At 46.7% G+C, this 24,813-nt stretch overlaps 2 protein-coding genes across 4 annotated transcripts in view; one reads left to right on the forward strand and one right to left on the reverse strand.

Annotated features, from left to right (window-relative positions):
• The first annotated feature begins 1,311 nt into the window (after nucleotides 1-1,311).
• On the forward strand, nucleotides 1,312-11,740 carry NIPAL4 (NIPA like domain containing 4). Of its 3 annotated transcripts, XR_008579291.1 has the most exons (8): nucleotides 1,321-1,479; nucleotides 3,120-3,368; nucleotides 6,093-6,149; nucleotides 7,212-7,302; nucleotides 8,455-8,615; nucleotides 8,705-9,288; nucleotides 9,720-10,276; nucleotides 11,240-11,740. XR_008579291.1 is itself a non-coding variant. In XM_054841917.1 (7 exons), exons 1-7 carry the CDS (start codon nucleotides 1,443-1,445, stop codon nucleotides 9,729-9,731), a joined length of 1,191 nt encoding a protein of 396 aa, XP_054697892.1. In that variant the 5' UTR covers nucleotides 1,321-1,442; the 3' UTR covers nucleotides 9,732-11,740. The 3 variants fall into 3 exon arrangements, 2 of the variants coding, with proteins under 2 accessions (XP_054697891.1, XP_054697892.1); XM_054841917.1 differs by having other exon boundaries at nucleotides 9,720-11,740; XM_054841916.1 differs by lacking the exons at nucleotides 9,720-10,276; nucleotides 11,240-11,740 and having other exon boundaries at nucleotides 1,312-1,479; nucleotides 8,705-9,711.
• Nucleotides 11,713-24,813, reverse strand: part of ADAM19 (ADAM metallopeptidase domain 19) — a 33,830-nt gene continuing 20,729 nt past the window's right edge. Inside the window, exons 12-23 of the mRNA XM_054841915.1 lie at nucleotides 23,116-23,293; nucleotides 22,369-22,458; nucleotides 20,920-21,115; nucleotides 20,536-20,644; nucleotides 19,806-20,010; nucleotides 19,146-19,226; nucleotides 18,685-18,793; nucleotides 18,447-18,582; nucleotides 18,164-18,230; nucleotides 17,248-17,463; nucleotides 14,658-14,804; nucleotides 11,713-13,881 (exon numbers count right to left, since the gene is read on the reverse strand). Coding sequence (XP_054697890.1) covers nucleotides 13,810-13,881; nucleotides 14,658-14,804; nucleotides 17,248-17,463; nucleotides 18,164-18,230; nucleotides 18,447-18,582; nucleotides 18,685-18,793; nucleotides 19,146-19,226; nucleotides 19,806-20,010; nucleotides 20,536-20,644; nucleotides 20,920-21,115; nucleotides 22,369-22,458; nucleotides 23,116-23,293 — 1,606 coding nt within the window. The 3' untranslated portion in view covers nucleotides 11,713-13,809. The remainder of the gene's footprint in view (nucleotides 13,882-14,657; nucleotides 14,805-17,247; nucleotides 17,464-18,163; nucleotides 18,231-18,446; nucleotides 18,583-18,684; nucleotides 18,794-19,145; nucleotides 19,227-19,805; nucleotides 20,011-20,535; nucleotides 20,645-20,919; nucleotides 21,116-22,368; nucleotides 22,459-23,115; nucleotides 23,294-24,813) is intronic.

Below are 24,813 nucleotides of genomic sequence, written 5' to 3' on the forward strand. Positions count from 1 at the left end.
TGGCTCCTGCTGCAACAACAGGGCTTTTGTATCGGCAGGAGGTTTCTGTGTATGCACGGTCACCGTGCACAAACACAGGAAGGGAGGATGTCAGCAGAGGAGGGTGGGAATGAAGGCAAAACACGCGTGTGCAACGCTCCAAAACGTTGAGCTGATGGAGGAGCTACAGCCCCCGATCTATAGTATGGGCTGAACCACGTGGCCATGATGAGTGAGGCCTGCCAACTAAAGAGTCACAAAATAAAAGAGTATAAAATGAATTTAAGTGATGGAGGAGCCCATGGGCTGGAGGTGACTTTCTCAGGGCTGGGATTCAGCACAGAGGCAGCTAAGTCTTAAATCACTGCTGCTGCTGGTGAAGTTGTGTCCTGGATCTCTGATCTCCTTCTGCACAACACTTTACAGCACAAGAGTGCCCCTGTCATTACACACTCATCTTTTGTTCATATTTCTTTTTCAAATGCACCTTTGCCTGGAGCCTGGCCTTCCCCACTACAACTCAAAAGTCAGGAAGGTCCATTAGGGAAATCTGGCCTGACCGTCACAGCAGAGAACGTGCCTTTGCCCAGCGAGTACGTGATGCAGGGAACCCCGCACCCACTGCAGAACTGCCATTAGGATATAAACATCTTCCCTAGACCTCTACATGTTTCTCAGCACCCCAACCTCATCCTTCAGTCCTACAACCTATTGCACACAGCCATATTACTAAGTGGAGAATAGTAAACACCAATGCTTGAAGCAACAGGACACCTCATGAAATGTTTCCTTGCTATATTAACTGCAGTTACAGTCTCTTTTAGTAAGAAAAGGTATCTTCAGGAGCACAAACACTGTTCAGGATTTCTCTTATTTTTAATTTACGTTCCACCACTCTCTCTGCACGTATAAAGTCCACGGCTTTGCAGCGTGCACAACCCGCTCAGCATGTACCCAATGTCCCACAGCTCAGCCACTGCACCGGGGCTCACACACCACCTAACCCAAAGCGCAGCCTCCTGCTTCCACAGCACCTTCTCCCAACCACTGCGACAAGAAAAACACACTCCAGAGGAGAAATCCCTGCCTGGGCTGAGGCAGGGGAGCCTCATCCCAGATCTGCGCAAGGGCTGTCGAACCCGCCCGCTGCTCCACCATACCCTCCTCCTCTCCCCGTCCAGCCCCGAGCAGGCAGGGGACACAGGGCCAGGGCAGCAATGGGGCCGCGCAGCCGGGGCGCAAGGGTGGCAGGGGCCGGTGGCTTGCCCAGGGGAGCGCGCCAGGCTTGTTCGGGCACCTGCTGCCGGTGCACCGAGCCCAGCGACGGGCCAGCCCCGTCCCGGAGGAGGAGGAGCCGGGCGGACAGCCGTGCCGGCAGCCCGGCCCAGCCCTGCCCAGTCCCGCCAGCAGCGGCTTCTGCCCTCGGCGCCGGGATGCTCTGAGCCGTCCGGAGGACGAAGGAGATGGAGCCGCTGGAGGCGAACACCAGCTGCAGCAACGGTGGGTGCGCCCCGGCCCGGCAGCGCGGGGGGAGCGGGACAAGCCCCGGGGCTCAGCCCTGCCCTGCCCACCCCGCTCCGGCGGGAGGGTCCCGGGGAGGGGGGGGGCAGCCCTGGCTCCCTGCCGCGGGGGCTGAGCCCGCTGCACCCCCCGGCCTCATCCCCCACCCGGCTTTGGGGCTGCTCCCTGTCACTGCTCTGTTTTTCTGGGTTTGGGGTTTCTTTTCCTTTATTTTGATGTCTATACAGGAATGGGAAAACTCACTTTATCCACAAGCCACATGCAGCCTGCTCTGCCGGCAGCAAGCGCTGCCCTGTGTCAGCCTTACAGTGAAGCTAGGTTTATTTATTTTTTCCTTTAAAGATGTCGGTAATCACCACATCCCACTGCCTTGTGCTCGTGCCTGGTAGCACATCGCAGAGCCTTTTACCCAGCCAAGGAGGCAAGACGGTCCCCCTGTTCCCCAGGAAATATTTCCACAATCAAGGATGGTTTTCTATTAGAAGAGAAACCTATTATGAAAGCTTTGGAAACTCATCTAGAAAGTCACTAATCCTCAGCTACGTGTGCAGGGGACATGGGGTGCAGCTGCAGAAGGTCTAAGCCACGCTTGTGGGTCAGGAAAAAGGGGAGACCCGTGCCCAGGCTGCCAGCAGTACTATGAGCGGTTTAGCCATTGCATACCCCTGCCTGCAGACACACACATACTTGCTCCATAAATCCTACGTGAGCTCGGGCAGAAAATTAAAGTCTTGTACTACAAAGGGACTTTTGTGACACTCCACCTGGCTGTTCTGTTCCCTGCAGTTGCAGTCACGCTGTCTTTACTACGCTCAGAGTGAAGATTGCAATAGAAAGATGTGCTGGGTGTGGTAGGAGTGTGAGGGTAAGAAGAAACTCAGCAGTTTTCCCACCCACACACAGCAACACACCTTGGCTAGAGACACAGGGGCTTAGTGCTTTTGGTGTTCACAGCAGAAAACTGTGCCTGCTTTCAGTCATTCCACACTGGTAGGACGTGGCACATTTTACGAGCACTCAGAAACTCTACAAATAGGTAGAATAAAACCATTAGACAGGAGAGACAACATAAAGATGAAACTTTTGTCTGGGACAAGCCTGTTGTCTTACGAGCAATCCCATGGCACCACTCAGTACACAGAGCTGGAACAGATGGGCAAAGTACTGGTATCACTCTACACTAAAGCCAAAGCTGTAAGCTACAGACAAGCTGGCAGATGCAAGGATTAGTTGGCTGGAAAGCACCAAAACCTTTGAATCAGCAAGGCTGAGTGTTGATAAGACATAGTTCAAACTTATAAAATTGGAGTTTGGTGGAGAGACTCTGGAATAGATATTTGGAAATTCAAATTACTTTATTATAGTGGTCCTTGTGGCCTTCCAGTTCAGTGTGTAGACTGGCAGACACATTCAGTGCGCTCCATAAATCTGCCACTTGCCATTTCCACATGCCAGTAAAGAGGCGTCCTGAGGTTTTAAGAGCTGGTAGGTATGTGGTCTTTGGGTGACAGCATGGGCAACTCTTCAGAGGGACATCTGAATGAGTCCAAAGAGCAACAGAGGCACTGTTGATAGTCATATCAGTAATTTGCTGTTTTATCTCTATGGTGGTCTCACAGGGTCTCTGGTCACCCTTTCATGCCTTTCCCATCGGGTCGTGTGCCGGGTGATCGGCGATGTTGACCCAGCTGACTCTGTCCAGGACAATGGGACTTTGGATAACTTCTGGGTAACACAGCTGGAAAGCAGTTATGGATTCTACATTGGCCTGGGCTTGGCTGTCTTCTCCAGCTTCCTCATCGGAAGCAGCGTCATCCTCAAGAAGAAGGGGCTGCTACGGCTGGTGGAGAAGGGAGGCACGAGGGCAGGTAAGGCTTTTGTGGGGGGTAGGAGGGAGGAGATCCAGCTGTTCCCAGAATCACACTCATCATCCAAACTTCAGCACTCTTACAGCAAGGGAACACCTCTGGGTACACGTCAGCCTTCCATCAGCAATGAAAGACAGACCTTTTCTGTATGTATGTTTGTGTGTGAGACTCAGCGAGCAGTACTGTGCTGGAGCCGAGGAGCTAATTTACAGAGCCCTGCATTGGAAAGGCTCCGCCAAAAGCAGCATTCTCCTTTCTTGCACCACAAATAGCAAGTCACATGCACTGTGTGATCAGATGTGCACCCACCAGAAGAACAATATGTGCCCGTCACAATTTTTGCATGGGGGAAAGGTGAGGCCAGAAAGAATCAGAGCTCTTTGAAATGCACCCCTTTACACAAAGGTGCAAGTCATCCCCATGCCACAGACCAGGGCAGAACAGCACAGCTCTGTGACCCCATTCTTGCTCTTATTGATGCACTGGCAGCTTTGCCACCAAGTCACTGAGACAAACATGCAGCCCCATGTGCTTTAATTGCGATAGCGAGAGCCATTATTAGTGCAGGACTGCACACCTGCGATCTGTGTGAACTCTGCTTGCGGTTTTCAGAATGGATACTTCTGGGGCACGTTGCTCAACAACGTGTAGATAACTTTCCCCTAGCACCAAGCTCTTAGGGCGAGGTGTGTGTTTATGTGCACGTATGTATGGATGGGAAATGGCGGAGGAGCACTGCCAACAGAATTGCACTGTGGAATTGGACGCATCCCATCAGTATTGCAAACATTCGCTCTAGCAGCAGTGTAAGTCCTACCTGACAGCTGACCTGCTTGCATAACAACAAGACAAAATAATTATAATTACCATACTACTGCTTCCCAGTACTGGCCTAGGAACAATTCTTAAATCATTTTACAAAGGAAATCAGTATTACTGTCCCCATTTTATTGTGTCCCCATATGAGGACATGGAGGCATGAAATGATGAAGAGCCAACCAGCAGGTGAGCAGCAAAGCCACCAACAGCACCTGAACCGCAGTCCAGTCTCAAGTCTTTCTCCATCCCCTGCCGTTAGGCTGGCTGCATCCAACTGCTGAGCTCACATAGGTTTGCTTTTCACCTTATATTTGAAACAATACTGGTATTGTTTCAATTGTAAAAGATGTCTCTGTCCTCCTTCCTCCATGAAGTCCTCCCATAACAGAGCCAAGCAAGTAAAACAAGAGCTAACCCCTCCCTATTTTTCAGGATGTTTAACCAGCAATTAGAGATTAGGGACAGAAGACCACAGCTGACAAAATTGAGTTCTTGAGGAAAAAAAATGCCAACCACAAAAACCCCCAAAAACACCCCAACAAACAAAACCAAAACAACCCAGCAATTTCTAAGGAATACCAAAGCATAACATTTGAACTTGAGCATTTGTGAACTTGAGAAACCAGAACAGGATGAATTCTAGCAAATTCCTGTCTGCCTCTTCATTCTCCCTTTCCCTATCTCACCCTTTAATCTCTCAGACCCAGGGTTTCACCCCTGCTATCTGAGCACATCACTTTTCTCCAAGGCAGGTCAAACACTGCTGTTACTGACAGCTCCAGTCTGGTCAGACCTATCAAAACCATGAGCTTTCTCTAACCCACTAAAATCAGGGTTCACAATGTCAGCAGGCTCAAGCTCCTTACGTCTAACAGCTTGCAGGCTAAGATCAGAGCTGGACAGTGTGTCCATGTTTCCTCATGTAAATGCACATTTTCTTTCATTGAGTTGTTTCAATACCAGGAATAATTTTTCATCAGAAACGCTCAATCACATAATCACTGCTCCACATAAAGTTAACGTTAGGATTTCTGGCAGTTCAGGCTGAGGCCCTGTGATACACCTACGATACAAAGCAGAGTACAAAAGGAGCAGATAGCTTCTGGGACAGGACACAGGAAGCCTTCGCCATGACCGCGCAGCAACACAAACTGAGGCACCACATGCCTGCACAGAGCAGCCAACCAGTTTTTCCCCCCCCCTTCACAGCTGTAACCCCCACTTGAGCTGGGTTTAGAAAAACTCATTGCCTTACCTTAGTGCCCATGCGCGAGACTCCACAGCAAGCCGGTGCAATGTGAGGTGAAGTGCAGGCTCCCTGCGGGCAGGACGGAGGGTGGCAGCATCCCAGGGATCAGCGTTCGGTGGGGGGCACGCAGCACAGAGCAGCCCCTGCCATCCCTCATCCCTGTGCTCCAGGAGTGCCCCATAGCGAACTGGCAAGTGGAACACGCAAGACAAAATGTGACCGGTCCACGGGAGCTCAGCTGGGGTGTTCACTGCTGGGTTTAGGGACCGATGCACAGTGATGAACCAGTGAGGATGACCACAGCTCCCAGGGCTGAAGGGCAGCCCCAAGCTCCATGCTGCAGCAGGGCAGGCTGCACCCCAGGCCAACAACCTCTGTGGCTTTGGGGCAGTGGGTGCAATTCCCATTGCCAGCCGGGATTAAACAACTGCTTTTATTGTATTTGCATTGTCCAGCCCTAAGTGCCAGCTTCCACTAATCCCTTGACTCAACTTGATTTCCACATAAGATGGCACGTCTGCGTATTATGTCCTTCCAGGTTGTTTTCTTTGTCACACTGTTCCCCTTGCAATTTATCCCCCCAAAGGGATGTTTTTCATATCTTACTCCAAAGAACATGGTTAACTCCTGCATACCTGTGTGCTTTGCTTCCTCAGGAGACGGCGGCCATGGCTACCTAAAGGACTGGCTCTGGTGGGCTGGCTTGTTAACAAGTAAGTAGAAGCTGTTTCCCTGGGTTTGCAGCTTTTCCAGGGTCTGTCCCTGTGAATCAGGTGTGGAATGAGCTCAGCATCTGGTGGCTTAAAGCCTTTTTTCTGTCGAGTTCCCCCATCCTCAGCAGAGGTACCTCAAGGAGAGCAGAGGCAGTGAGCCATGCGGGATCTCCCTCACCATCCTCCTGCAGGGCTGGTAGGACTTGCTAGCTCAGTTTTACCGGATCAAAAGCATGAAAAGCCAGGTTTTAATAAGGCAGCTGGCTGGTCTGCCCACATACCAGGCACACAGCAAACAGCCTCCCATACATGCCCTGGGGAAAGGTTACTGCTGCAGCACAAGGGAGATAACAAGGTGTTGGTAACAGCTTCTTTCTTGAGCAAAACTTGTTTTCCCTTAGAGCAAGCCTTAAAATCCTTTTTTTTCTTCATGCTGCAACATTACAGTATCTTCTCAAATTGGACTCATAGCTGCACAGAGAGCAGTAGATTTCTCCAGAAAGTTTTTCAGAGCAGTCTTTTCTGTCTCTCACTGCTGCAGCAGCTCAAGGTGCCCCCACCTTGCTCTGCCCTTGCAGCTCCTGCTGTGCAACCACCACAGCACCACCCATAAGCAAGCACCCAACACTCACTGCTCAGGGGGCAAGGACAGCTCAGCCAGAGGGTGACACCACAGCCCCAAGGAGACACTTTGTAGGCGAGGAGCAGCCTCCCCATGCTGGGGGTCCCACAACTGCCCACCCCACCCCTCACTCGTTACCCAGACACGCTGCAGCTGCCTGGCTGGGCTGGGGTGTTAATGAGTTAGTAGGGGCCAGCTGGGGCATGGCCAAGCCCTGGCACCCCCAGCCCTTCTCCGTGTGGGTGCGGGGCTCCAGGGATGCCTCTCTGCTTGCATTGATTTGTAACAGGGAGATTTTCACCCACTATCTGGCCCTGTTTAGAAGCAGCATGAAACCCCCGTAATACCACTCTTGAACTTACTAGTTTGCAAGGCCGTAAGAGAAAACATAAAAAGTGTACTGTAACTCACTGGTATTTATTTTTCTTGTGTTTGTTTAGTGGGTGGAGGGGAAGCTGCCAACTTCGCTGCCTATGCCTTTGCTCCTGCAACTATTGTCACGCCTCTGGGGGCTCTGAGCGTGCTCATAAGGTGATTTATGTGTCTATAGTTTGCAGTTTGCCTTTTTTTATTTGCCTGTTTGTCTTGTAAGACAGAAAGACTTGAAGTGATGCTAATATGATTTATTCTGCTGAAAGGAAAAAATGTGTCGGTGTTTTCTAAAAAATGCTCTAACAGTTGTCCTTTTGGGGGATGATTTGAAAACCACTGAATTAAGTAGCATGCCCTTCTGGAAATGCTGCATGTGGAGAGCAGCCACATACACTTCAGGTTAAACTATTGCAAATGTCTTCCTTCCTTCCTTCCTTCCTTCCTTCCTTCCTTCCTTCCTTCCTTCCTTCCTTCCTTCCTTCCTTCCTTCCGCTCTTTAGCCAATTCAAGGTTGTGGGGTTGTTTGGTTTGGTTTTGTAGTGATCAGTACTAAAAATCTACAAGGGTGAAAAATATCAAGCTTGTTTTAAAACTGTCTTTCATTTACCTTTTATTTTCTAGGCTTTTAAGGTGCTCTGATGTTGTGGGTTTATATTTTTGGCTGTTGCCAAAAGGGCTGAAACTCTATTTTTGTTTTTATTTTTAAAAAGGAGATTCATATCAAAATACGTGACTCCAGGTACTGAAGGTTTTATAGAAGGACTGTTATTGTGAAATGCATAAGCAAAGTGACAGTTGGGACTGCAGTGGTGTCTTGCCCCACATTTTTATGGACAACAACTAGGTATTTTTGCAGATATATCTATAGCCCCAGTACCTTCAGAGTTTCTCTGTGGCTTAATAGTTCTGATGATTGAGTTAAAATTAACGTATCTCTTTTGTTGTTAGGTTGGGGGTTTTTTTCTCTGTTACGCTGGTCCTTGAAGTCATTTCCTTGGGCACTAGAGGCTTCATAATGCCAACAGCTCATGAGTGAATCTGGAGACCTTGAAAACATTTCTGAAGATGTGCTAACACACTCAGCATTTTTTCACCTTGCTGATACCTGAGCTGTGATCTGCAGACCACACCTGAGTCTCTGCAGGTTCAGCTGTCAGTAAATATGTGTATTGACATGCTGGAATCCAACAAATTTACTCCAAATTTGTGTCTTTGTATCATATGAAAGCGTTCTTTACCTTATTTTAGCTGCTATTCCTTCTTTAAAGGACTCTAAAGCACCAGCTGATGGGGTTTTTTTGTCTTGTGCAGTGCCATCCTGTCTTCATATTTGCTTGGAGAACGGCTCAACCTGCTGGGAAAGCTGGGCTGCATGCTGAGCCTCGTGGGCAGCACTGTGATGGTGATACATGCCCCAGAGGATGAGGAGGTCACCACTTTGGATGAAATGTCTTCTAAGCTGAAAGAGCCAGGTACATAGGAGGTTGGGGCTGGGCAGTGTGTACTGCTCTGTCCCCCATCCCTGAGGCTCAGTTTTGAGTTATTTCTCTCCCTCTTCCAGGTTTCCTCGCTTATGCTGCGATCCTCTTGGCTGTCTGCTTCCTCTTGATCTTCTACCTCTCACCCCGCTATGGCCAGAGCAACATCCTCATCTACCTCACCATCTGCTCCATTATCGGTGCCTTCTCCGTGTCGTCAGTCAAGGGCCTGGGCATTGCCATCAAGGGCTTCTTTGCTGGCCGGCCTGTGCTGCAGCACCCGTTGACGTGGATCCTAGTCATCATACTGGTGGCATCCATCACTACACAAATTAACTACCTCAATAAGTCTCTAGACATTTTCAACACCTCTTTGGTGTTTCCCATCTACTATGTGCTGTTCACCACCATTGTCATCACAACTTCCATCATCCTCTTCAAGGAGTGGGTCTCCATGACTGTAGTGGACATCATTGGGACAGTTTGTGGCTTTCTCACCATCATTTTGGGGGTGTTTTTACTCCATGCCTTCAAAGACATGGACGTCAGTTTAGGGAATCTACCACAGGTTCTCCAGAGTGGACAGCAAGCGCCAGTCACCCGGGACGACAAGAACATCCTCATAGAGGTGGACAACGCCAGCATCACCCCAGAGGATAAGCCCAAAGTACTCACGATCTACACCTAATGCGTTATATGTGAGGGTCTGGAGGTTGGGTGAATGGGTTGGTGTCAATATTCCAGATGCTAGGAAGCAATTTTTAAGAGGAAAAGCAGAAGATAAAACAGTGTCTTACCCAAAGCTTGGTAGAGTCAAGCCAAGTCTTTCTCTGGGCTTTTGGATTGGCTGTTTCTCATGGTGTGGCAGCAAGGGGTATGTTTAATCATACATGCAACCACTAAAAATGAAAACCCTCTTGAAATACGATACTCCTGGGACAAAACTCCGCTCTGAGGCCCCTTCCCATCTCTTACTCTTGGCAGGGCTAATGTTTACTCTTGCACTCCTTTCCCCAGGTGGCCATTGATGTGTTTATTTCCAGGTCCTGACTGAGTCATTGATTAGTGTTTTTGTCTTTTTCTTTTTTTCCTTTCTAGATGCTTGCATGAACGCTAAAATACACACCGGTATCTCAAATGGAGGTGAGAGACAAGGACTCAATGGTGTACGCCTGCTATTCAGACTCTGCTCATCCATGTTAAATTACTTGCTCAGCAAATATGGGACAAGAATATTGGTGGATATGGGAAAAACGTGGCAAATTTTGGAATAGGTGCTCACTTGGGCTCCGTGGAAGGACTCAAGCCATAAAGTGTTTTTACAGCATCGTGGCAGAGAAATTGTTTTCAGCTTTTGGTTTTTTGTGAGGTGCAGGAGTTTCCCTGCAGCACCGTGTTAATTAGTTTTATGTGGGGTTTTGTTTGTTTGGGTTTTTTCCCTTAGCAGCTATTGCCTGGGCCGTGTTGACGTGGTTGGTGAAGCCATTGAGCCTGATCCAGACCTCACCCGAGCAAGGGGCAGCCCCCCATTCAGGCTGGGAAGCTCTGGCAGGGTAAACCCTGTGTCAGGAGAAACACCGCCACTGTCTTCAAGACTTTTTGTGGTCTGTGAAAATCTTCTCAGCCTGAAAGAGCAAGCAGCTATAAATTTTAAGGTTTGTTTGGGTTTTTTTCTTAGCAAATGTCTTGACCTTGGAGAGCCCCCCAAGTCTTTGAGTCCCTTGACCTGTCCTGCTATCATTTAAGTCCAAAAGCTTTTTTGTTGTTGTTCAGAGGGAAGCATGAGCTGCGTGTTAAAAGCCAAACAGGCGTAAGTGGGTGATGCTCTGTAGAGCTGTAGGGATGCAGTTTATCCCAGAGCGGTCCCGTTCACCCCTCTCCATCTCTCTCAATATAGTATGGATGTTACCCGGACTCTTGCTCACAGCTCACCTTCAAAACCCCCTTGTATTTGTATCAGTGGTGAGGATGAAGGGATGAGAGAAATAACATTTTGAGCTGGAAGGTGAAAAAGGAAGGTATTACTGCATTTAAAAGGTTCTCCCATCTTGCTGCTGGGTCTCATAGCACAGGGACGCTAGAGCCCGTTTGCTCACAGCAAATCCCAAACAGGGAGCGGCAAAGCCTGAGCTGGCTTTGCCAAGCTGGCTCCGTCCGGGTGCAGCTCTGGCTGGGTTATCCCTGGACCACGGCTCACGCTGATGCTGTCTGAGATGCTGACCTGGTTATACCTGGGTCTGAGCATCACTGAGCAAATGTAACTTGGGACTGGGTGGGGGGGGGAAGAGGAATATGCAATCTCTTATTTTAATAACATTTCAGTACTTTTGGTTTTTTGAATGTAGAAAGGGAAATAAAGGCTTTTTCTAAGGAAAAACAAAACAAAACAAAAACCCTTGCAGGTGGATCTGAAAGTTTTTAATGATTCCTCGGATCTTGTCGGTGTAGCCCTAGAGGATAAACAGGCGGAAGGACAGCTGAGGACAGCAAAAGAGCATCTGGGGCAGAGCGTGAAACAGCAGCGCCCTCCTTTGGTAGCAGAAAATAATCCACGTAATTCACTCTAGCTTCGTTTTCGGCGTCCTAATTGGTGTAACGCTTTATGCATTTTATTTTAGAAAAAGATGTAAACAAGACTCATCTTTCCTCACTGCCTAGAACTGCATTTCGTAAAAGCCATTCCTTGAGCCTGCCACCTCTGGACAAATACCACATATAAAATGAAGATTTGAACCGAGGTAATGAAACAGCACACAGTGACGGAATATTTGTTAATGACAACTAATAAATTTATTAAAATTAGGCAAAAGGCACAATGAATTGCATTCTTCAAGTATTTGCATAGATGCACAGAGAGAATTATTGTAAACCATTAATATGTGGACACAGGAGAAAGTGAGATGTATTTTGGTATATGTTCTCCCACGTAACATATCTTTCAAAAAAAATCAGGTTTTACCATCTTTTATTCCTCCCGCAGTTCCCCTATCCTCATTCACTCAACTTGCACACATATGAAAATTTCAAAGGACTTACTTCAAACTACCTTTTGGAGACTTTATGATATTCCAGCAATAAAGTTTTCCACTAGAGTTTGGGCATATCCAGTTATTCTCTGAGCTTTGTGTGTCCGGGTGCATTTTTTTAAAAGCTTGATCCCACGCTCACGTGAAATGCAGTGAAAATATTTTTAGTGATTTTTGGTGGCCATTCGATAGAGACTGGGGGTTGTAGCAGAAGTATGCTGCTGTCTTCAGTGAAGGCTCAGACATAAGATCAAGTTCTCGTGGTTGAATCTGTACTAGTACGGTGTATGTACAGTATGTGCCCAGCTTACTGCTCCGCCTGTGAGCAGTAAAACGTGCCATTACAGAGCCACATTGCCTGCGCTCCAAGAAACAACAAATTTGGGGGTTGTTTGAATAACGGTTGTTTATATGTAATATACCCCAACTATAGAAAAAGACATACAAAGATTAGAAAGCTGATGACTTTCACTTGCCCTCCCTTATTTCAGACTGAAGTATTTTCAGTTGGTTTGTTTACCAGGCATATAGAAGGTAAGAAATGGTCCAAAATTATCAAGATAAGGAATAATCAACCAGAAATTCAAGACACACCCTGTGTACTGTTTCCTTGTGGAGAAAGAGGTAGTAAAGTTGCAAAAATTAATGTGGTTTAAGTCATCCTACAGATACACTGCTACAGATAACTACAAATTTAACGAGTGCTTAGGGTTTATCTGGGTTTTTTTCAATCAGTAGACCTTAGGGAAAGAGAACCATCTGACAAAACTTTTTTACTGTATGCCAATAATACAGTTTTCTCACATGTGCAGCAGCAATCACACTCTTTGAGGATTTGTCCATAATAAATGAAACACAACAGAACTGTTATAACCATAGCTCCAGAACTCCCTGTGTTCTCCTAGGGAATCATTTCAAGGGGAAAAAAAATAAAATTTGGCATAACAAAAGGTCTTAATTTAAAAACCTGAGAAAAACGTATGAAAGCCCAAAGTTTTAGGAGAAAAGAAAAATTCATAAGGGATGGTCCTCAGGGTCAGAACCATCAGCTGCTTAAAGTGCACACAGACAGCTCTCTCCATCCACATCCTGGAGAAAAAACCTGGAGTAAATGAGCTGCCCTACGAAAGCACCATGTGTTGCACTAATATTTCTGCTGTTTTACCACCTGGGCAATTTTAAGATAGGTTTCTCACTGGTGTGGGGAGCAGACAGCCATGCTGAATTACTGCTCAGCACAGACTGAAGCCTGAGGAGACACGTGCAAAAGTATCTACTGATCCACAGTACCGCATGTTGGAGAGGAGGTTCCAGCACTGTTTTTTTCTGTGCTTCCTTCTGGCCATTTGCTCTGTATCCTGGCCAGAGTTTCCCTGTCGTACCTTGACTGTGTCCCAATGACACAGATGAGAGCGCACGGGCCGTGCTGGGGATGCTGTTGGGTCTTACAGCACCGAGGCAAGACAAATGAGTGCTGGAGGACAGACAGGTTGCAATGCTCCTGCTGAAGATGGTTACATGGGGAAAATAATTTAACTGTTCTATTAAAGCTAATCAAAATCCACAGTGACCCACAAATTATTTTAACCAGGAATATTTCCATGGTTTGCTCCCTGTTGTGGCCCCACTTGCCACCCACTGTAAACTGAGAATAAGCTGAAGAAAGTTATCAACAGCTGCCTTCTGCTCTCCCAAGAGGCAGCGGTTTCTGTATAGCACCACCGTATGCTCCTGCAGCTGCACGGATGGGCTGAGGAAGCCAACAGGGCTGGGTCTTACATGAAGGCCCATCAGTGCCAGCACCTGCACTCACAGCTTGTTCTCCCTGGCAACACTTAAATAACTGATTAAAAATACGTGAAATGCCCATCACCCCATCCCTGCATTGGATATTGCACAATAATGTATAAATACCGTATAAACAAGTCATCCCTATATAGAAAAAGCTATCAGCAGAGAGGGTTGAGTTCAGCTTGGCATGTACCAGTGCAGTTCCTGGGGGCACTCCTGCCAAGCCTGACTGCAGCTTGTTGAATCACAGAGGAAACAGGTGAGGCTAGAGGAGAGGAACCCAGACACTGTCTGTGGCATGAATGGGTTTTTGGGTGATGAAGGCCATCTGGTCCCCTGTGAAGGTCAGAGCCAGCCAGGAACAGACTGCTTCATGAGCGTCCATGGGAGCCTGGCTGTCCCACTTTCATGACATTCACTGCTCCCGCCATCCCGATACCATTCTGGGTGAGATGGAAAATGGAGAAAAGAGGTGTGAGCACTGATGAAAGAACAACTTTGCCTGTTCCCTCTCCTGGAGCTGACGTTACAGCAGGCCAGGGGAAGCCTGTCTCCATTCACATGCATTCACACCCTAATGCATCATGTAGGAAACTCTTCCACCAGGATCACAATGAAATTCATGCAGTTTTTTTCCATTTTTCACAGCTGGCATCAAGGATGTTGTTGGCTGGAGACAACACCTGTGGTGTGTGGAGTGGAGCTGTTTTGTATTAAGGGGTCCAGCTTGCAGGGAGCTGAACTCAGGGACTCAAAGCCCCTTACTAAGGGTCTTTATTAAGGACAATTTTGGGAAACAGTCCCTGCAGAGAAAGCATCTCCTTAGCCGTGGCTCAAGAGTTTCTGTTCCTTACTGGGGTCCTTAAGTCTTGCGTGCGTCTTCCTGTTTTGCTGCTCTTCATTAACCATTCTGGGTCACACACACCCTCATTGCTCAGCCCCACTCATAAAAATGTTTTATCTGAGGAAGTGCTCAGGGATGTGGACGACTGAATTAACTGTTTTGCTTAACCCAGTAAATGCTTAATAAGGAACAGGTAAAAACAGAGGCCTCTGCAATAAAGGCAACCAACCCAACAGCCTTTCTGTTTCCACCCATCAGGGCTGTGCGTGAAGGTGTTTTGCTGTATGATAGCAAGGTTACTCACTGCAGAGTAGTTTTATTCCCAGATGGTGAGGGGATGCTGCTGTGCTTCCCATCACCGCTCTCAGAACCTACCTCTGCCACGGGCTGGAGTCGTCCTGGGGTTCTGGGCTGTGCAGGAGGCAGCGAGATGGCCGGGCTGTTCCCCGGCCAGGCTCTGGGTCTGGCTGGGACGGGATTAGCTGGCAAAGCTCTTTGGGGTGGCCGGGGCCTAGAAATATCCTATGCGAGAAAGAAACAGTTTTGAATTCTCAGCCTGAGGAGATGCCTGGCCTGAAAACAGAGATAATATTTTTAATTTTTTGTAAGTCTGAGGCAGCAGATTGGGTATGCAGCTGTACACCTCAATGTCTGGTTTGGAGTTAGCCCCAGGGATATTACAATCTACTGGCTGCAGGATGAAAAACAGGAGAAACCTTACAGACTGGGCAGGAGTCCCCATCACAACTCAGCTTGTAGCATCCCTACCTGAGACAAAGGACTGAAGGGATACAGGCAAAACCAAGCCCAAAAAGACCTCTCCCTCTCTGAAGCAAGGAGGGAGCACAGGTGGCTGCTGCTATTGCTTATCACATTATGCAGGTGATTAGTGGTTTTCAACATGCATGAGCTTTTCACCTATCAAGTTTCACAAAGGCTGGATGGCCTTAGGCTGCTGGACAGCTGGCTTCAAACGGAGGACACCCAAACGGGGTAACAGGGCTACCTTGCTCTGCCTCCTAAATGGAGCTGCGGGCTGAAAGCACGTCATGTTCTGGCTACTAGAGGATCCGGAAGTTTTAAGCCTTGAATTTTGCAAGTAATAGGAAAGCTACATTCCAGAGCCTTTGAATTAGCCACATTATTGATGCATTTAAGGTTGGAAGCAAGTTTCACACACATACACTCACTATATGATTGCCCATACAATGCCTGTAAACCCCATATACATGTATATACGTGGGCCCATACACACACACGCAGCCCTGCACCCACCTACAACCAGTTATTACTTTGTTTGTGCACACAGCTGTCCCTAATAGGATACTCAGAGCACTGTATTTTCCATTCATCTAACGAATTCCAGTGTAAAGCATGCCCCTGGGGAGAGGTTACCCACACAAGAACTAACTGCCTGCTGTTGCTCAGTCTCTGTGCTAAGTTGCTGGTGTACAGGTGTTGATTTAATAAACACAGCTGCACTCACAACTTGGAGGGCACCCAAAAACCCAGCAGTCTCCTTAAACTATGCATAAATACGATGCTCGACGGCTGCATCAGCCGATGCTTGGGGTTCTATTGGTCTCCAAGGACCTTGCTTGGTGATTGCAGGAAGGACAAAGCAGACTAAATCCCACCAACCATGGGGTCCAAAGAACTCCTTCAGGAATAGCAGGAGAGCAAATCTGGCAGATACTGCAAACGTCTAGGAAGTACACTGACACTAGCAAACAGTGAAATTAATGACTTCCCCTGTACCTTCTACATCTTGTGGCTTTCCTCCAACCCAGAAATAGCAAGGTTTCTTTTGGAAATCCTAAGAAAAGTGTCTCATCTAGTAGGTCTGACTGATGTAAAGAGACTGGATGCATTGGGGGAGGAACACAAATGTTGATTGTGGGGAACTTGTCAACAACCAGCTGGGAAGGATAGCTATTCCTTATTGACTACAGTCAGCTTCCTGCTTTTGTTTTAGTTTTCTTTCCTGCTGAAGTGCCGGCTGTTCACGGGAACAATGGAGCTAGAAACAAATCCCATTCACATATTTTGTTTTTTTTTTTTTTTTCTCTATATCCTTCAGAGAGAGAATGCCTGGGACCCAGCCTCCTGCTATCCCCCATATCTGAGCCCTTTGCTTCTTTGCTGGCCCCAACCTAATAAAGCTAGTGGGGAAATATTTTGGTAAAATGGGTTTAAGTCAGTCTGAGTGATTTGCCATCTTTTCCATAAGAATGTGGGGTCTCTACTAAGCTTAGAACAAAACTGCCAGCAAGAGAAATAAATCAATACCCTTTCCTTATAACCCTCAAAATAACCTCATGGCTAGGATGCTCACATAAGATGGGGTCAGTCTGGGTTAAGTCTAACGTTCCCCGTGCATATTGCATAGGAATTATCCCATTTCTATTTCACATCAAAATTTGCTTGAGACTCCTGAGGTTTTAGTCCAGGAATGGCCAAATCTGGGGGATCATCCCAAGGAATGGAGATCCTGTACGCAGAACCTCAGACTTATCACTGGCTGGTAATCTCAGAAGGGCTTGTTTCCAGGAGATAAAATACATGCAAATGGTAAGAGGAGCTATGCTGGGCTTGCTTAGGGAAAAATCTGTACAGTCCTTTTGTTCCTGGCAAATTATCTATTTGATTTGCAGCTAAAAAATATTTAGGTAATCTTGGTAAAGTGAGTGCTGCTTTGTGAGCCAAGCTACCTGATTCCTAGGTCCAGGCCAGAGGTAGTGGGGGACCTGAATGAACAGTAATTGTGCATGCTAGCGTCCAGCACAGTCATTGTCAGCTACACTAACAAAGCAAGGTGTTAATTGTCCTGCGGCGAGATGGAGCACGGACCAACGACCACAGTAACTCCTACAGCCCCACCAGAGTTAGAGAGGCTTCCCCAGCCTCACTGAGAACAAACCTCCCCATCAAACTGCATCTGCAGGAGGACAGCGTGACTCCGTACCTGAGAGGGGGGCGGTTTGGGAGCAGGAGGCGCTGGCCTGCTCGGGGGTGTCCGCCGGGGAATGTCCTTTGCAGGTGCTGGCTGCACTGGCCCGGCGGGCTGCCCCATGCCGCCGCTGCGGCCAGTGGAGAAGGTGGACGGCTGCTGCGTGTTTATTCGGAGTCCTGGAGCTTGCTGAGGAGGAGGTTTTGATGGGACTTCAGGGAAGCCAATCACCTGTGCGGAAGACCCACAAATCCCCGGAGTTAGGTATTTCCACTTCAAACCACCTTTTTACCCTCTGCTACACTTTTGAGGATCTACATGAGGTCTACGAGCCACATTGTGGAAAATATTGCCTCCAACACCGGTATGTGTTGTATATGTCTAGTAGGCGTTGATTAGATAGACTGGGACAATTCAGGTTCACGAGGCAGAAATGGGAATCAAGAGAACAGAGTAACTCAGGCATTATTGGAAGTGTTTAAGACCAGGTTGGATGAGGCTTTGGGCAACGTGGTCTAGGGGAGGGTGTCCCTGCCCGCAGCAGGGGGGTTGGAACTAGATGATCTTTAAGGTCCCTTCCAACCCAAACCATTCTGTGATTCTATGATTATTGTTATAAGTGACACTTGCCAATAAATTCAGTGTTTGTGAGTTCTGCAGTTTTGGGAGGAGGATGTGACAGAAGAGGATCTATCAGGAGAGACAAGTGGCCACACAGGCCTGGTCAAATCTCAGCTCCTACCTTTAAGGAAATGGCTAGAAGTAGATGCTACATTCAGCTCCCACTGACTTTCAGCTAGGGGGGATGTCTGTCTGATTTTCCCATCCTTTGATAAATCCACTCCCTAACTGCAGCGTGAGGGAACCACATCCCACATCTCAGGGCAGCTGCATCTCTCCCCAGGGAGGTGGAAGGTGACCTTGCCCCTACCTTCCTCTGCTCCTGGGGGGTTTTCAACTTGAAGGCAGGGTTTGCGTGCCCACTTCCAGAGGTGTCACTGACAATGAGAGAAAGAAGAGAGTGTTATTTCCTTTATACATTTTCTCCTTTTTCTTTGCTGTATTCTCCATTAAGTCAAAAAATGAGAAGCAAATACTAACTATACCAACAAACCAATTTGGTTATATTCCTCACAGCCTTTGCAATTTCTCTTCTGTCCTAACACCAAAAGGGGATGGATGCAAGCAGACAAGGCAGAGCACTGACAATTTACCTGAACTGCGGGGTCTTCTTTAGAGAACAGATGGCAAATTTATTCCAGCATTTCAGATAATAGAATAAAAACGTGATTACAATGAGAAGGAGAATGGGAGCCAGGATTGCGAGAGTTATCGTGACCGCTGAAGGTCCTGAGGGCAAGAACATAGGGTTAGTTAAATGGAAAACTTTCTGCTCCCAATCTAACTCAAGTACTTCCAAAGTGCCACCATAGTAAAGTTGGTCCCACTCACCTTCAGGCATGGGGGGACCACTGTCCAAGCTTCCTCCCCTCCCCTGCTTGCTGCAAAACGGGGGGGCCCACCCCTGGTTGCAGTGGCAGTTCTTGTTGTTATTGCAGACCTAGAGCAGGAAGACTCAGAGACTTCAGTGCCAGCTCCTAAAGAATCTGCAAGCTAAAAAAAATTAAGCCCTTGCTGGATAAAACACTACAGAAGAAACTCTTATTGGCACAAACAGGGAGTTAAGTGTCTAGAATAATTTTCTTTTGAGGAAGTGAAAGTGCCTTTTATTTCCTCAGAAATTCTCCCTTTCTCCAAAAGACAAGAAAGGGGTCTTCAGCTGAAGTGCCACTAACCAGAAATCCAGAGCGAACCTAAGCGTAGTATCAGAACTGAACTGAACAACCATCCACAGATGAATGGCAGCCCATCCTGCTTCAGGCTGAAATGGAGATGAAAAGGAAGACACCTACTCCATGCCCATGGCACTTCTTGCTACAGCTTTCAGAATCAAAGATGATGGATGTGTTCTGGCAGCGCCCCTCAAAGCAAACCTGCAGAGAAAGGATCCAAAAACTCAGCGTTAGCTATTTGGGTTATGTACCACATTACTGCCTTGCATTATTTTGTGACTTGCAAGGTCCCAGACACCTTGGCATTACAAGTAATACCCTGGGCAGAACAACAGGCCATGAAATTAACCTGATTCCCAAGCAAACATTTAACCACTACCCTAAATCCCAGCTAACACGCATCAGAGGGAGGAGTGGGAGCTCATAAGTTGATAGCTTGGCCCAAGCCCATGTGGCAAGTCTCTGAAGGAGCTCTCATATGTCTTGATTTCTAATTGTGTGTCTCATCTCTACGCAAGACAACCTCAACCAACTAGTGAATCCCAAATTTAGCTCTGGCCCTGGCCTTCACCTGGCAAAAACTTAAGGTATGGCCTTTGGTGTGTATTCTTCCGTTGCTTCTCAGAAGCCTGTAAGAAATTATTTTTCTAACAAACACAAAAATCCCCTAGAAAGGCATTAGACATAGAAATGAATGGCTTGATAACCACAAAGCACTTTCCAGATGGAAAAGCGATACCCTGAACCTCCCCCAAGCCATTCAGGCAGGGCTGTACCTACATGATGGCTCCCACATTTTGTTCCCGTCAACACCAAGCCAGGATCCAGCATCTCCTTTTCTTCACTCTCAGATCTGTACACATGGGTCCCTCGGCACCTCAGCTGCGTCCTCTGTGTGCGGATAGTTGTGTCTATGGCCACCGCATTGGACTGCAGGGGTTTGGAAGCAGAACTCTGGCACTGGATCTTCCCACATTTAGCATCTCTGATTTCAAAGGAAAGGCTAAAGTGATTATTTCTGGCTTGCTGAATGTTTTTCAGGCATCGGCTCTACACGTAAATTAAAGCAGCAGTGTTGAGTCATTGCTCAATGACAAAAGAGCAAACACCTCCCAAGAGCTAGCCCAACAGTGTTTGATGGGTACTGATGGTACCATTTCACTGACCCCATGGGTAGGCCTGCCTCAACAAAATCACAGATAAGACTAAGAAGGTTTTGTCTCAGTTAAAAAGCTACATTTTAGCTTACAGATTTGAAAATCCCCTCTTCTGTTGCTTTGAAAAAGTATCAGTTAGATGTTTTAAAATGCAAAAGGCAGAGAAAATGGTAAACTTAAAGCTTCAGTTGTAAGGGCTCTAAGTCCAACAAGGATGCAGCTGGTTTAACAGGAGGCAGAGGGAGGGAGTGAAACCAAAACATGGATCAGTTTTATTTACTGGCCCATAATTTTGTAATATATAAAAACATCGTCTCCAATGAGCAACTCTTGGCTATCACTCTGCTTTCTACCTCATCTCACACTTCCTGTAGTTGCCGTACATGTCCTTCCCACAGTTCCCATAGATGTCTCCAGCGGCATTAACCTTCTCGAAGCAGGCGTCTGGTGCTGGCCGTGCTCCTGCATGGAAGAGACGCACGTGGCCGACTGCTGTGGAGCCTGGTAGCCCATCTCACCCCATGCCAACCACTCAGTTGTTCTTTTTCTGGGATGGTTTGAGCATGGGAAATTTTTCCTGCCTCCTCCAAGCAAGCAAGGCAGGAGAGAAGGCTCCTCAGACTTTGCCAGTGATAACGGATATGGAAGGTACTACTGCCTTACACAGGGTGAATAATATGCCACACAATATTCCCTGTTCAAAGGACAACGTATTTTGCTGCAAGTAGTGTCCTTACCAGGCCCCCACAGCTGCAAGCACTGGTCTTTATATGTGAGACACATGCCACTGTAGCAATAGGCCTTTCCTCCGTCGCAGGAAGCCCCATCGATTAGGTAAGAGTTGGGGGGGCAAAAGGGTGACTCGCCAGTGCAGTATTCTGGGAGGTCACAGAGTCCTGATCTTTCCCTGCAGAGAGTTCCCGGAGACATCAACTAAAAAGATACAAAGGGAAAAAAATTGAATTATTGACTGGCTCCTTTGTGGTTTCATGTCTGCACAATGTCTCCCTGTAGATAAGAAAAAATCTTGCATCTCTTCACCCACCTTGTCTTAGCTTTTTTGAGGTCAGCAGTTATCCAAATGACTCTGTAACATCATTAACTGGGTGAGCTGTGTAGAATCAAATTAATGACTGGATCCCTTCCCTAGGTAGCAATGAGATCATGCACAGAAAATAAGGCTGCCAGATCTCAATGGGACAGCAATCCATCTCCTTCTACCCTAGGGTAGGATCTGATTTACCTAAACCATTTCTGACAGATGTTTGTGTAACCTATTCTCAAAACCCTCCTGTCTGGGAAGTTTGTTTCAGCGTTTGCCTGTCATTTCTGCTGGAGACATTTTCCTAATGCATAACTTATGTCTCCCTTACTTCTGAGTTTATCCAGTTCATTCTTGTCCTGTCCACCATGGACATGGAGAACAGAAGGGCATATACAGTTATGTCTAGGCGGTTTTTCCAAGTCTCTTGTGAAAAGGGTGAGTTCAGATGGATTCCTGGAAAATTCTTTTCCACGTGCTCAGGATAGGTCAGTAAGAGCACACAGTCAATGTGCAAACGCAAAAATGAGCTTAAGAGAAATGGTTTCCTCCATTCATTTTTTAGTTACTTTGTTGTCAAAGCTTGAGATCTTTGGCTCCAAAATCAGAAACACATTTTAACCAGCCTCTGTAAGGAAAGCTGAGATTTAAAATGATAGTGGTCACATGCATACAATCCTCTTTGCTAGCATGCCTTCAGCAAGCACCTGGGCTAAAGGAATTCAACTGCATCCCAGAAAAGAGGGTTTGGAGCAAAGGTAGCATCCAGCCTAATCTCTGGAGGAAGTGTTTGCTTTAAGAGCTCTGTCTAGATTTCTTCTAGAGCCAAAGGAAAGAAATATTCATTCTGATTCATCCCATCCCTAAGTGTTTAAGAGAGGCAGTGTGACTTCATTCCAGCAGCATTCAGAGCTCCTCTTAAGTTATCACAGGAGTCAATAAAGTTAGTCAGCTAGAAGAAAGGACCCCACTAGTTTGATTGCACTCATAGCTGTTGTACCTAAAAATCAGACCATGTCGCTTGCAGATGTGGAGCTGAACTCCATGTTTGGCTGTGTTTGCTCCCCTTTCCCCTTCATTTTCAGCCTCACACTTCCACCACCATTATTCCCTCTCCTCTCTTAAGAAAACCCAGAGATCCCACCTTGCACTGATGACAGCAGCTGCCATGGGCACATTCAGCACCCAGCTTCAGGGAGCAGGTGCTGGCGTTGCAGCAGGGGTTATTGCATTCCTGGAAGACAGAGAGATGCAGCAGAGTTTACAAGGCAGATGTTCAAGACAAGAACGTGCCAGAGCATCGAGGTGTGAGACTGGCACTAATCTGTTCTCATACATGATGAATTACATGCAAACAAAGTAACAGCCTTCCTTCCACAATACGTTCATGATACCCAGCATGTGCTGAATTACGATTCTGCATCATAATTGTATCCTATGTCGGACTGACTGGATACTATAGGTTGTGCTCATTACATCCAGGGCGCCTGGGCTGCTGGTTCCAGCTCCATTTTGTCTTATTAGTCAAAGTATGGATTTGGAGAAGGGAGATGCAGTGCTAACAGAAGTCCCATCCTTATGAAGAATGGAGCTGTAATAAAGTGAACTTATATATGAAACTGCAACATCTAACATGACTTTTTCTTTTCTTTTATAAAGTAAGTTTTTATCACCTCTGTTCAACCATGGATCATACCATCCCTGAGTTCTGGGATGCATTGTACTACATACTGTGATTTGCATTGCATATACATTTACATACAGGGAAGGCATGCATATCTCTTGCACAAACAAAAGCTGTTTACATATCTCATAACTGTATTTGCAAAATACATAATAAAATCATTGCGTCCCACTAAACCCCAAATGGTTGGATCCAAACAATTTTTACCTCCACTTCTCCACAGTCACACTCCTCCCCCTCTTCCAAGTAGCCATTTCCACATTTCTTCCCACCATACATTTTTTTGGTATCTGGCATATTGGAGAGACACATCCCTCCACCAGACTGCAGATACTTCTCCAGCTCCTTTCTATTGCACTGGTTGAACACCTTGGGGAATGGGTGCCTGAATATGGACAGCGTAGAAAAATATCATGACAGAACTGGGTGATGGTTTAGAGAACAAAAATGAGCACATGCAAATCCTGACAAGTGCCAAAGGGCTCAGGGCACTCTCTGAAGTCCATGAAATTGTGCCAAAGCGGATCGTGATTTTGTGTGCCTGTTCAAAATCAGATCCACCTAGATCACATCTGAAGATAAGGTGAGATTGTAGTATAACAGCCTTAAAAAATAAACTTTTTTGAAACAAAATATGTTGAGTTAGATTCCACTTTGATAGCTGACAGGTATGGCCACCCTTTCCTGCTCAATACTGAAGCTGTGGCTTATTCCTAACTCTGCTTGAACAAGCCTGAGAATCCAGGACTGAGAATCCAGCCTGAGAATCATTTGGACTGTGAATAACAGCTTGTACATTTCACTCATAAAAATAACTTTTCCTTTTTCCTATCTACTGCCTGATTGCAAGGGATGTCAATGTTTTCTGTTACAGAAATTATTAATTTATGTTGCTACAATGCCTGAACCTATGCATTCTATATATGATCATGCATGTGTGCATACATGTTGTGTGTTGGATGATCTACCTACATGTCAGTATGTTTTCACTTCTCACCTAAATGTTTTCCCTTATTTGGAGGAAATAATTCACATAAAAGAAGGTATCTAATGGAGACAATTTTGATAAAACCTGCTAAACCCCAAGGAGGAAAGCTTGAGGAAACAGGGAATGTGGTTTTAAGTGAATGAGTTGGGTTGATGGTTTTACGTGACTGAAATATGGAAGCTGTTGTGGTTCCTCATCCCAAATGAGCTCTGGAATCCCTGTGAATTTCCAGAGTCACTCTCGCTTCTCCTTTCTCTCAAAGCCAGCTATTTGTTCCCTTTTAAACACAGGCTTTCTGTGGCTCACCAAGCAGCATTCTTAAGGCAACATGCAGTCGATCCGTTTTCATGTCTTCTAACTTAGAAATATAACCCTATCACTGTGCCTTTTAATAAAACCAGTTCTTCCCTGAAGCAATCCTTTTTCCTCTCAGTATAACACACGTAATCTTTTGCACAAGATGCTTTAGAAACCCTATCAACTATCTACCTACGCATCTCTTGTGCGACACAGAAATGAAAGCCACATAAACCTCTACACACCAAAGTCACCCATCGTTCCTCTGTACTTGCTGGCGACAGGCAGTCCATGTTTTGCAAAAAGATGTGTGCGTATATGCATTAAACTTGCTTTGGGGTAAGGGATCATTTGGTAGGACACAGTGGGAAGCACAAACTCAGAGACAGGGGGCTAGAGGGGTCCTGAAACAGTCTCTCAGAACAGAAGACAGGAAAATTTTACCACTTCTAAATGCTGCCAGGTCCCTACATTACCTAAGGCCAATCTTAGGCAGGAATAAGTTCATTGGGAATTTAGCAAATTGCTACTGATACATGAGCCAGGGTTTGCCCAGCAGTATTTTCTCTATAAACACACCAGCTCCAACAGGCAGCAAAAGACCCACCTTCAGTCTACAT

Source organism: Grus americana, chromosome 14 (assembly GCF_028858705.1).
Source record: "Grus americana isolate bGruAme1 chromosome 14, bGruAme1.mat, whole genome shotgun sequence".
Lineage (NCBI taxonomy): Eukaryota > Metazoa > Chordata > Aves > Gruiformes > Gruidae > Grus > Grus americana.